The sequence below is a fragment of the Falco rusticolus genome, chromosome Z (assembly GCF_015220075.1).
Source record: "Falco rusticolus isolate bFalRus1 chromosome Z, bFalRus1.pri, whole genome shotgun sequence".
Classification (NCBI taxonomy): Eukaryota; Metazoa; Chordata; class Aves; order Falconiformes; family Falconidae; genus Falco; species Falco rusticolus.
Window position 1 is genome coordinate 79,665,887 of NC_051210.1, and position 12,843 is coordinate 79,678,729.

The following is a 12,843-nucleotide window of genomic DNA, read 5'->3' on the forward strand; positions in this document are numbered from 1 at the left end:
CTTTATTTAAACTACCACTAGAAGATTAGCCTGTTAGCCATGAAGGGAGTGATAACCCCCAAACGGACTTTTCTTGAAATCTTGTCTGCTCTGGAAACTTCAAGGATTTCAAACCCAAATGCCTGCTTGACAGTCAGGTGTAAATTAAGTTTGCAAGTAGATGTGGGCTGAGGTTAATTTAGTGGGATGTTTTATTCTTTACTGAAAAGAAATTCTGGACTCCATTGTTTTGTTTCCAGCAGCGCAGAACTGATATGTTAGGAGTGAAAGAGAGTACCAGTTATTGCAACAGCAGAATTAATACATTCAGTTTCTCTCACAAAGGGGCAGTTACACAGTAAAGCTGTGTGCAAATCCTGAACTCTGAACAGGTGTAACGTTTGGTAAAGGACAACGAGACAATTTAAGAAAAACAAGCAAGGTCTTGTGTCCTAAGGAAGGTCTCATGTCCTAAGCAAAGGACCAGGAGCCAAGAAATGCTAGGTACTCTTTCCAGCTCTGACAATGACTCACAACGTGACCTTGGCAAGAGACTTAACTACTTTGGACTTCATTCAGATCTAAAGTAAGTGATCTGAACCGGGGGTAAGCTTACTTCGGAAGCCATTAAAGTCAATTATATGACTGAGTAGTTTCAGCTTGTATCTGCAGAGATGATAGTTAAAGAAACCCTGGCAGGGGGCATGAATTTGCCACAGGTGAAGTGACTCACACAGGTTGTCTATGCCCACTATTTTCAGTAACAAACACTTTTCATACTAACTGGCATCCATGGCAAGAATCAAAGGCTGGGCTGAAGAAATCAGGAGTATATGTTTGGGGTATAGAAAGTTTAATAATTATGGTGGGCTAATATGAGAGCTATGCTAAGCAGCCCTCTCTTCACTCCCACTAGAGGTTTAGAAACGAGAACGAAGCAAGCCCATGGTAAAATATTGCTGTAGAAAAGCTTTGTTGCTTTAGAAGAAGGGAAAGACAGAGAAAACTCTGGAGACTGCTTTAATAGTCAAAGTTGTCTTTTCATCTAGGACAGTAAAAAAAGAGGTAACAGCAATTCTTCTAGGACTGTAATAAATAATCCTATAATATATATATTTTTTTAGATTATGTTCTATGCAGAGTCCTTTCTTACAGCCATCGCCTCTTCAGTAGTCATCTTCAGCCTACTGGGCTTGAAAGTAGGCTGATCCTCATGACGCTGATAGCAGGCAAAGCAGAGTTTCCATTCACTGTCCTTCAACTTGTCCCTGTTTCTCTCCTTGTCTCCCAACAGCCAGCTCACCACTGAAAAAAAGGTTCAAGCGCCGTGAAATTGAAGCAATCCAGTGCGAGGTGCGCAAGATGTGCAACTACACCAAGATCCTGTCCACAAAGAAGAATCTGGATCATGTGAACAAGATCCTGAAAGCCAAGCGGCTGCAAAGACAATCAAAGACAGGCAATAACTTCGTCAAGAAGCGGAGGGGGCGTCCTCGGAAGCAACCCCTTTCCTTCGATGAAGACTCCAGAGACCAAATGCCCGTTCTGGAAAAATGCATTGACCTTCCCAGCAAAAGAGGTCAGAGACCGACACTCAACCCTTTGATATTGGAGCAAGCAGCCACTCAAGATACAATCATGGCCACCATCGAGGCTGTCATACACATGGCTCGAGAGACACCACCGCCGCCACCTCCTCTCCCTCCCCCCCCACCTCCGCCCTCTTTCCCTCCTCCCCGGATGCCCCGGATTGGGAAAAGGAAAAGCAAGTCCCCACAGGAGGAAGAGGAGGACATGAAAGTGAAGCGGCACCGGAAAGGCAGAGGGAGCGAAAGCGAAGGCCTTCCCTAAGGCCGGCGCACCTTGTCGGATGTCGGGTGCCAGTGGCGGGGCACTCCGGGACTGAGGGACGGGAGGCATGCGGTCCGCTCCGCCCCTGCGGCAGCACCAGACTCACTCATCCCTTTGGTGGCTGGAACCCGTCACGGAGAGCTGTGCCAGCCGGGGTCCGCATATTCCTCTTCATCACTTTGGCCCCAGCCCCCCAGGAAAGAGGGGGAAAGAGTGTGGGAAAGGTGGGGGCTAAGGGGGCTGGGTGTGTGTGTCAAAGCTGGGGAGAGCGTCTGCTTTGCAGAGTTTCCAAAACTAATCAGCATCTCAGCATTGCTGTTCTCGTACCGTACCCGGAGGCGGGAGGTCATCCTCACAGAGAGCTGAACATCATCACTAGGGCTGCATGCTCGACTCCGATTCTGTTTGGCGGGCCAGGTGAAACTAAGAGTAACCATACCATAGTAGAAATCACTGTAAAAAATTAAAAAAAAAGAAACAAGAAAAAAACCCAACAAAAAAAAATATGTAATTTTCTCAACTGTGATCTTGGTTATAATCTGTTTGATTTTTATTTTTTTTTCCAGTTTTATATACCTACCGGGCTTTGGGGCAGCATAACCCAAAATGCCTGACTCCTGCTAGAACTATATATTTCTTTCTCATTTACTTACCTAGTTACAACTAGCTGCAATATAGGCAATAGAAAAGTAGAGCCTTACACGCGCACACACTCATTCCGAGTGCTATCCCAAGGAACGATGGAATTTCACAGCATTTAAAGTAAGATGTACACAGATACTCAGTTACGCTAGCATGTTTCTCTGAAGCAACTTGGCATTTTCAATGGCATGTCAAAAAGGGGTCATCCATCAACCAAGTTGTTTTGATGCTCGGTACATGAGTAGAGAACAGCAAGACACTTCTGGGGAATACAGTTATAGTAAACATGGACAAAATCACCAAAAAAAGAATATAAAAAAAGATAAAAGAAAAAAAAAAAAAAAAGGACAATAAAAATAGAGTAAAAAGACAGGGCCCAAACCTACCAGTTCTTACCACCTGCAATTCCCAGTGAAATTGATGGGAAACCCAGGATCAGAATAATTTGCATTGGGTAGCAATGCCTTGATACGTTCTTTTAAAGAAAATAGATAAAGTAGATTGTTTTAAAAAAATAGAGAACAAAACCCTATGGAAAATAGGTTCTTTCTTGGCAATTATTTCTTAAAAAAGAAAAGGAATAAGTGTTCTTATTTGAAAATAAAAATAAAAATGTTCAAAGGGTATCACCACTGCAATTGTATTAATGCCACTTTGGACATGTTCTCCAAGTTGTGGTTGCCTTAATAAACTAAAAAAAAATAATAATTTTTTTTCTTGTACATAATGTAATTATAAAGCTCTCAGTCTGCATGGATGCAAACTGTGTGTGACAAATCGTCTCTTTAAATGGTCAGTTCAAACTGTACATTTCTCATTCGAGTTGTACGTTAGCCACTGATTTAACTTGGGTAAAATACCCGAGATCCATTTCCACAGCCCAGTTAAAAGGTTTAACTAAAACAAAGGCTGAACATGAAACTGTTCCATTGCAGTAACAATGCTTTTAAAAAAGAATTCCATTGTTGAAATTTGGAAATAAGTACTTTCAACTTTCTTTCATTTCTTTTTAAAGTCCTTCAGTACACTTAACACCTGGCATGGTAAGAATGGATATTAAAATGGGAGGGGGGAGGGAAAATTCCAGCAAGGGAGCGGGGATTGGAATTATTTAAAGATTCATAAGCCAACTGCTATTCCCTTTTTTGAGAAATCTTTGAACTGGTTTATTGCCAAGGAAACTTCAAATAGCATGACACTAAACAAAAAAACAAAAAACGACAAAAAAAAACCACAAAAACACAAACCTAACAAAAAAATGTCCCCGCAGAAAAATATTGTGTTTCTATTCTGCTATTTATTTACAAAAATCATATCAAGACTATGGTGTTAAAGGGACACTGTAAACATACAGCTCATTATTTTTAGAGACTGATTTTTCTTCTGTGATAGCACCTTAGTTTATTAAAACTGAATGCTTGGTGTTTGGATTGGGTTGGGAGGTTGGGAATGGGGATATATTTTTGTTTTAAAGTCTGGAACAAATCTTGAGATCCTACCTCCTTAACACTGATAAAACGGATCACAGAATTCTGTTTCCAATTTGTTTTGCATCATTCAACATACTCATTTGTGCTTTTTGTTTTCCAATTAATGCAGCTTAGAAATAAACTGGCCGGTCGCTCGTTCTGTTGCAACCAATTTTGCTTTTCAGTTCGCTTGAATTAGTACAGTGTTATTGACTGAAGTTGTCGGCCTGCAGAAAAAAATGCTTAAGCCACCCTTCTTCCTTAAAAAGCATTGGATTGAGGTCTGGTTGATTCAGAAATCTCTTGTGTTTTCCATCTCTCCTTTAAGCCTGAAAGTAGGTGACAGTGTTGCTTAAAACGTAAGAAATACTCTGTTTGGTATTCCAGGTAGCCTGTAAGATGAAACTAAGCCAAACCACTTATACTTCATTGTCAGTGACCCCTCTATTAGCACTGAAGGACATTTCAATGCAAAGTGAGTGGAGCAAAGGTCTGAAAGGACCAAATTCTGTCACTGAATGGCCATCAAGCTTCAAGAGGTGTCAGACCTTTACAGAGCGCTGATAAAGGCTAGATTTGGGCTGGACAGTGCACTGGGATGCAACAACCCCCACAGGGAAGGATCACTGGATGACCACTGCCTCCCATGCTCCCAAACTTCTGGAAAAAAAAATTCTTTTACCCTTCAAAAAAATACTATCCAAAATGTTGCTAGAGGCACAGTGCTTAAGGAGAGTGTCCGCTGAGAGGGTACAGCCCCGTATACCCTTCACTGAGAAAAAAAAAGATGTCCTTTTGGTCCTAGAGAAACTAAGTTCAAGACTTGGTAGCTGCAAGCTGTCAGTATAAGATGGGCTCTATCCTGATGCCCAAGGATTGTTTTTCATGGCATGAAGGTGCTGGTAGAGCGTGATACAGTGGCACAGCCTTGGTGGTTTGTCCAAACAACAGCCCAGGGCACCCAGTCCTGGCCGGTAGGAAGATTAGCTTGTTAATTTGTATGAAAGCAGGCTGAAAATACTGTTAGATGGCACTCAGAATTTGTGTTCTGCATGTTGCATAGTCTATAAAGATGATAAGCAGGTTGCTGACAGAATAATATTATAAGGCGATGTACTACATGCAGATCATAAAGGATTTAGTTTTAGGGCTTAAGGCTAAAATCCCACTCCTGCAGTTTATTACCCAACAATATTCCAGTAATGAGCTTTTTGATATTTTTTTTTTCCTACCACTAGGAAGATTTACTGAGGAACTCTAAATTCTCTCCACACATTTCCAAGAACTGTATAAAACTGGGGTGAAAGCCCTTCTGCTTATTAAGACCAAAAAGACCTTTCAAACACCTCCGCTGTGTCACAGATTAACACACGTCTTAGCATGCTTCAATAAAATCACAAAACAAATATCATGTGGCTCTGAGCCATATGAAATGAGGCCACGGGTTTGCATCCCCTCCACAGGTCTTGTGTTCCTCGACCCAGCGTAAAACCGGGAATGGGGACAAACGTGTGGGGAGAGAAAAAAAATCAAACCAAACCAACCAGCCACTTGTGTCTCTGTAAGCTTCATACTGCCAGTTTCTTGAGACCTTTCAATATTAAATTTTCTGTGAAGCACCTTGCATGTTTTTGGGCAACTGTCAACAACAACAACAAAAATAAAAGAAAAAAAAAGGAAGAAAAAGGAAAAAAAAAAGAACAAATAAAGTAAGTGATAATAGTCACCTGCTACTAGGGTATCCTACAGCATGGCCCATGATTCTTCACTTGACAGCAATGCTTTGGACCATTCATGTAGAATATTCTGTTTGTGTTCTTACATTTTTTGGGTAACATCTGTTGCAATGAGGTGCTGGTTTGTCACTGGGGCTTCTGAGTGCTACAGCAATACGAGAAATAAACAGGAATTGTTGTTCCATACACAAGGATGTCCCTAACTCTTATTTTCACAGGCCCTGATTCAGGACTGCACTTAAGCACATTTAAGTAGCATCCTGAAGAGTAAAAAGAACAACAACAAAAAAAAGACAGAAAAAAAGGAAAAAAAAAACCAGGATGGTTTTCTGAATTAAGATAAGAAACATCATGCCCTTGCAATGCCTCTTCCTTCCATATCATCCAAAAACTGGGGTGCAGCAGTTCTGAGATAATTAGAAGCACATTTCAACAAAGGACACATATTTGAGATCTCCTTAAGATGCCTGCCTAGGTTGTATAAAACACTACATAGAAAAAAAAGAAAAAGAAAAAAAAATTAAAAACATGAAAAGAGCTGCCAATTGGACAACATGGGGAAGCAGTTCAATCCCATGTTGGTTTGTTTTACTTTTCTTTTTCTTTATTTTTTTAAGCTATTTCTTAAGTAATAAATGCACATGAAGTGTTAAATATGTATATACTGTATTTCAAAAAAAATAAAAAAAAATCAAACGAATGGGGCACAAGATTGTTCTATAAGTCGTGCTGGCTAATTTTTAGTTTGTATTCATAAGTGGTTTTTAAAAGCCTTTTTTAAAGTGTAATTTGCATGTTCTACTTTGATTGTATGCAAACATATTTTAGAGCAAAAAAATGTATTTGTATTTTATTGAATATAGAGGCAAGAAAAAAAACTTGTACATTGTTTGAAATGTTCTTTTTGTAACAGTTTTTATTCATGAAGCATTTTTGTACATTTAAAAATGGATATGGACTTGATGTTCTTTGAGGCTTAGATACATCTGGCATGCTTTAATGTCATGCTCCTTCATGATCTTAGATGTTGGTTTTTAAACATTTTTTTCTAAAACAAAGCTCAGTCTTTTCGCTACCAAATCAGGTTAGCACAGTATAGAGCACTTAACTAAGAAAAAAAAAGAAAAAAAAAAAGTTAATCCTATTCATATGTTATTCATTGTGTGAAATTAAAGGAATTCAATTCAGTCTAACATGAGTTGTGAATTCTTTTGTCTTATTTTCCATCTGTTTCCCATCACTAAGGAGTTTAATAGCTTTTGGGATACTAATACCATGCATTCACAAGCCTTCTTTATGGTAATGGAGAAAAACATGCCTGGGTTCTGTGTTTTTTTTTCTTCTTTCTTTTTTTTATTATTATTATTTTTCCCAGAATATCCTTAAAAGTTAAAAATGGACTGTGCAATGGGCCCTGTGGACAGAAGGGGGATTCACACTTGGAGGCTGTGCGTATCACCAAACGAACAGAAACATCTCTGGACCCAGCTGTGTCCTCAGGCACCAGTATGGTAGTACTCACCACCCAGGTGGGATTTCAACTCCTGAAGCAGATGGAGCATCCCTCTCCAGATCCCTGCAGAGAAAGGAGTCCTAGGGGCTCGGTTATGGACAAGGGGGTGACAGGAGGCAACCCTCTCCTCACTGAGCATCACAGATGAAGGGCTGGAGGCCAAGGGGTATTTTCCATTCTGTGAAACCTCATGCTGTGACTACAGGACTGGGAGCTGGTTTTAGCATGGTTTTACGTTTCTTTTCCAGTTGCTGCTAAGAGTGGTCAGCTGCCTTTGTACAGTCAGCCTCAACATCCACAAGTTCTTCTGCAGCAACATCAGATTTCATGGTTTTCTCCTCTTCAGAGAGGATCCACCACCCTCCCTAATGACTCAGCAATCTGCAGCTGGAAATTAAAGCTTGTTTCCTGGAGAAGGCAGTGATGCTCAGGCAGGACAGACGACTTGGTGTCCTCTCATGTTCTTCCCTCCTGAAGCTTTGCTGGATGGGTTGGCTTGGTGGGACCAAGTCATCCAACTGAAAAGACTACCCCTCTGACTGCTGTTATCACAGCTATTGCTTCACGTCACTGTAGTAGAGATGCTCCAAAGATCTCAAACTTGAAGGTTTGGTGTGTTTTTTTTCCTTTCTCCTCTTTCTAACACTTGCATAGCCCCAGCTTTTGACAACAGTTTTCAAAAGCACTGACACCTTTGCTCACTGGTTTTATCTAGCTCTGTGATGTATAAGCCACTGGTCTCCAACTTTAACCATGTTTTTGTAAAAGGCCTGTGATAAGACTCCCTTGAAGCATCTGTCAGCTGACAAGTTTCCTGCTGCCGATTATCAGGACTGATTTCCCCTCCCACCAGCTCTTTTCTGAGATTTGCCTCCCACCGCCACTGAACTCTGCTGTACTGTCATGGTGTCACCTCGCAGGCATAATGGAGCAATGCTGGTAGAGCTGAGGAGCAAGAGCTGGGGATGTTGATTTTCTGTCATTGGAGGGGGGCAAGGCATGAGGGACTCCATCTGTGAGGTCATCGTGCTTTCTTACCTCTGATCTCTTTGCTTTTTCACCAGACTGCTGACACCATGTGCAGGGTCAGAGCACCATACCCCTCACCAGTCTCCTGGGCAGGGAGGAGTCTTTCATCAGCACCCCCACCTGCTTTCTCAAGGTAAAGTCAGGCTTTTGCTAGGATCTCTCTGCAACTATTCCACGCCGGGCAAGTACTCCAGCACTGCTTCCATGGGTTAAACCACTTCTGAGAAAAACCTTTGAAAGTCTTAGAAACAAAGTTTAGGAAATTCACAGTCTCTGGTAGGTTGTAACTTCTTTTAGGTACTCTTCGTTTAATGGGATAATGTTCTCATGTCTCATTCTCCATGAGTTCAGTGTTTTCCAAATTTCCTTAGAATACTTTCATTATTAATCTCTGCCCTGAAATAATTGAAAATATTGAAAACACCAAGCATATTGGAAACAACTGTCATCAGAAATAGTGTTCTTTTCTTATTATCCTCCTTTTTTTCCTGAGCATTCTTTGCTCATAGAAGTAGTGAAGCTCAATTCAAACCTTCTTTGGCCATTGTCCATATTATTGGAGTATGAACTTAGAAGGGAATTTTGCACTCTACCCTCCAGGTATGGATAACGAGATGAGTACTATCCATTAGGTCCACGTATGAACTTAATTCACTTTTGATGATGGAGGTTGTTTGTGTCCCCCCGGGATAAGGTGGCTGACCACAGTGACTTTAACTCATCCCCATCTGGCAGAGACAAGCTTCACCCTTAGCCTCGCTCTCCCTCACTGTACCGTTTCCCACCAGACTCCAGAGTTATCTCATACGTTGTATTTATTTTGTTTCAAAGAAAGTTTAGTTGGTGGAGGTGCCTGCAGCTTGTATGCAACTTGTATGAGCTCATGACAGTGTTGTTTGCTATTTGGTAATACAAAGCATGCACATAATTTTAAGACAATTCTACTGTTATTAAGTAGGAAATTTTTCCAGTGACTTTGAGGGGAACAGTGAGAGGCCCCGACTCAAAGCCTTTTGGTCCATTTGACCTGACAAGTTCTGGAAAACAAAGGGAAGCACAGAAGTCAACCTAAAAAATATTTTACTTTTATGGGCAATTAATGAACCACATCACTAGTGGACTAACGTAGAGATTTTAATACTAAGAGAAAGCATAGAAATCACAGTGAAGTGTGGCATATCAAACAATCTATGCATTTTTTACTGTGAACTGCAGGAATTACTGGTGTGAAAGCACCACAGGAGTTATAAGAGGAGTGTAACAGAATGTTAGTGCAGTCATAAGTCATTTAATTATGGCAATTAACTTTCTTTATAACACAGAGCAAGACCCACTGGTTCACATTCTCAGCTTATGCAGATCTGCACTATCAGTTTCAAATGTGTTAAAGCAGTTCGCAAGAGCAGAAGATCTGTTTTCATTTTCCTTATGGAAACTATTCATCCCAAAGGGGCTTTGGAGTGCCACTGGTAATATGATGTAATACAGACTACTGTTGTTTGTTGCCTGTAAGAACTGTCATATCGAGAATACAGATCTTTGTTAAAAATCAAATGTTTGGAAAAACAGCTTAGCAACTCTGGTAGCCAGGTCACCGTGGTTTTGTAAGAGTTGTGGTGGAAAGAAGAGGGCAAAAGAAATGGAGAGTCCTTGAGAAAAAGGGGAGACATAGTTTTCTGTGTATCATGAAGATATTTAAATATTAATATCTATTTCTTCCCATGACTCTGTTACACTTCAAAAAAATTCGGAAAAAATTCTCCGGGTCCTAGGTATCATGGAGTACATCAGCCCTGCATAAATCAGGCATATAGGAAGCCCCATGTTTTTTCTGCAGTGCTTGACACAAATGTAGCTTGTATGGCATCTGTTTGGTTGGCGGGATTTATCACCTTCTGGATCTCCCCCAGTCAGTGATGCAAAGCACAGAACAGGGACCCCGTCATCCCTCTGTCCTTTTCCAGGTGACCTGCTCCAAAAGAGGGAGAAAACCACAAGTGCAATTGTTTGACTGGCCTCAAACATCTTTGAGAAGGCATGAAAAAGTTGTCTGCCTCCATTCTACTCCCACACATGCTCATATCTGGCAGTTCTTAAACTGTCCCACAAATGTTTTTGGTAAATAATGTTCCAATTGAATCAATAGAAGTTTTGTCATTGACTCAGAAGGAACAAAATTCCCTGCTGCATCTCCCTGATTTATCATGCCACAACAGTATTTGTGGACTCAGATAGCTCTTAGTGTCTTCTGATTGCCTGGCCTGATACTCTGTTTACTCAAAGGACAAATATATCAAGCAGAAAATTTGTTAAAAAGGGCAAACTGTGAAAGCCTCTGCAAGGTAAAGGCAAGGAAGAGAGCCCAGGAAGAACATCTGTGGGTGAGCATTTTCAGATCATGGCAAGAACACAATTATAAAAAGGATGAAAAGTGATCTCTGAAGGAAGCAAATGATGGCAGAGCTGTAATGAAGATAATGACATAGGAGGGCACTGCTTAGTTTTCTAGAAGACAGAAAAAAATAATGAAGCAGCACACTTGGAGGGGAAGTGATGAGTTCAGAAACACAAAAGGACATTCACTGGAGGGAGGGAGGGGGAGAGGCTGGGGGATATGAAGATTTAGGTCATGGGGAGAGTATAAAAATGGATCTTGCAACAGAAGATGGAAGAGGCAGCCTGCTTGCTTACTGGGACTTTACGGCTGCTTTCTAAGCTGACCCAGCACTCATCATTTATCCCCATTAAACAGCTACTGTCAGGGAATAGTTAATGACCATTAGTCCTCAATTCTCTCTCTTTAAACTGAGGATAAATAGATAGTTATGGCAAGAAGTAAAACTTTCTTTGCTTGAATTATTGGTACCCAGAGTTTCAAAAAATCCTGGTCAGGGATCGGTAAATGACAACAAAGGTCTGTCAATAAAGACAGCAGTTGTACAGAAGTCTGCTTACAGAGACAGGACTTCAGGGAGATGCTTTCTCTGATATAAGTGGACTTCCTTTACTTCAAATATATTACAATAATGAGTAGGTGCTGTTGATCCCATACCTTCCTACACACAATTTAACTTGATAGAGCATCTACCCTGAGTATCCAAGGGTCAGATACTTCCAACTATGTGTCTCAGCAACTGACTTTCTTATGGGGATGCAAGGTGCTTTGTGCTCAAGAACAAGCCCTAGTGCATTCCCATTTGTTAGAAGTGACAACTAAACACTGAGAAAATGAGAGCCGTATCATTCAAGTTGTGCAGTGCTATTGGGAACTTCATTTCTGAATATTTTAAGCAGAGACCATGGAGTTAGTTGAGGGACCTATTAGAGGCAAACTTTCCAAAATGTGGATCCTGGTGATTCTTGTAAAAGTGTAAATAAAATCAAAATGAAGACTCTGGCTTGAAGGCAGCTATTACGTTTTTGCTCAGGATACTGTGAGAAGCCTTTTTGGTTTGCTTTGTTTTCAAATGGTGGTTCACCAGAATGTTATCTCCAGAATGACCAAGGTGACCTTGAGGGATCAGATCCTATCATCCAAGGATGTCTTTGCTTTTTCTTCCTGAAAAAAAAAGAGGGAGCAAGAAGCCATAGACTAGATGGGGTTTCAATCGCTGTCATCTCAATTCACAAAATCACATTAGCACACACTTAGGGAAATTCAGGACATAACGTAAATAAGAACGTGCATTTAAGCTTTGGTTTAGTCCCACTGACATAAATACAATTTAAACACTTGAAAATGAAATAGGTGAGTAATTGCTGTTATAAGAACAAACACGTACCTGACTTCCAATTCCAAAACCTAGTCCAGCTGGCTAAAATGAGATCTAATTATTTTACTGAGTGGAGACAGGAATTGATCAACTCATGTTTCACACATTTTCACAAGGTGTTCCCAGCCCCAGGCCTCAGTTTACCATGAGTAGTGCTTGCATACATTGAAGGACTGTTTGTTAATGTTACCAAAATGCTGTGAATTCCTTGCAGGAAAGGTGCAACTTGTACAAAAGATCATCCTTTCCAAGACCTTCGTGACTGGACATTCTCTCCAAGCCAGCTTCTTTCTTTATTTCTTTCTAACCATGAAAAATGAGGCCATGTCATTTACACAGCAAAGTGAAAATGAATCTTTAAACCAGGGCAAGGGTTTCTTTGCCTTTCTTTACTGCAGCCATATGTTTCTGTCCATCCTTCATTACCCCAAAAAATATCATGAGATCCTGTCTTTTTTCAGTTTTCTATGAATAGTTCTTGAGCCCGTCTGTTCACATCGGTGGTTCCTGAAAGTACTAGCAATGTAGTTTTTGATCTGTCATTTATGTCCTCAAAATGAGAGCTGTCTGGTCTAACTGCTTTGATATTCAGATCATAGATGTTGTGGGTGAATCACTGGAGGTGAAGCATAAACGTTACTCTCCATCTGCCTTGTATCCAGACACCGAAGGGGAAAAGGAGTATGAAATCCCTGACATGGCAAGACAGTCCTGAATTCCTTCTTGCTAGGTTTCTCGATGTACGCGTGTGGGATCTTTTGAGAGCTATTGCATGCACATAAATCCGACGGCCTTTTCCAGGCTTAGCCAGCCTGTGTTTCTGCCCCTGTTCCAGGAAGTGGTAGCTTTGA

At 40.8% G+C, this 12,843-nt stretch overlaps 1 protein-coding gene across 2 annotated transcripts in view; it reads left to right on the forward strand.

Annotated features, from left to right (window-relative positions):
- Positions 1-6,870, forward strand: part of SETBP1 (SET binding protein 1) — a 267,476-nt gene extending 260,606 nt beyond the window's left edge. For both annotated transcript variants that reach the window (XM_037374076.1, XM_037374077.1), the window contains one exon: positions 1,274-6,870. In XM_037374076.1, coding sequence (XP_037229973.1) covers positions 1,274-1,830 — 557 coding nt within the window. In that variant the 3' untranslated portion in view covers positions 1,831-6,870. The remainder of the gene's footprint in view (positions 1-1,273) is intronic.
- The last annotated feature ends 5,973 nt before the right edge of the window (positions 6,871-12,843 follow it).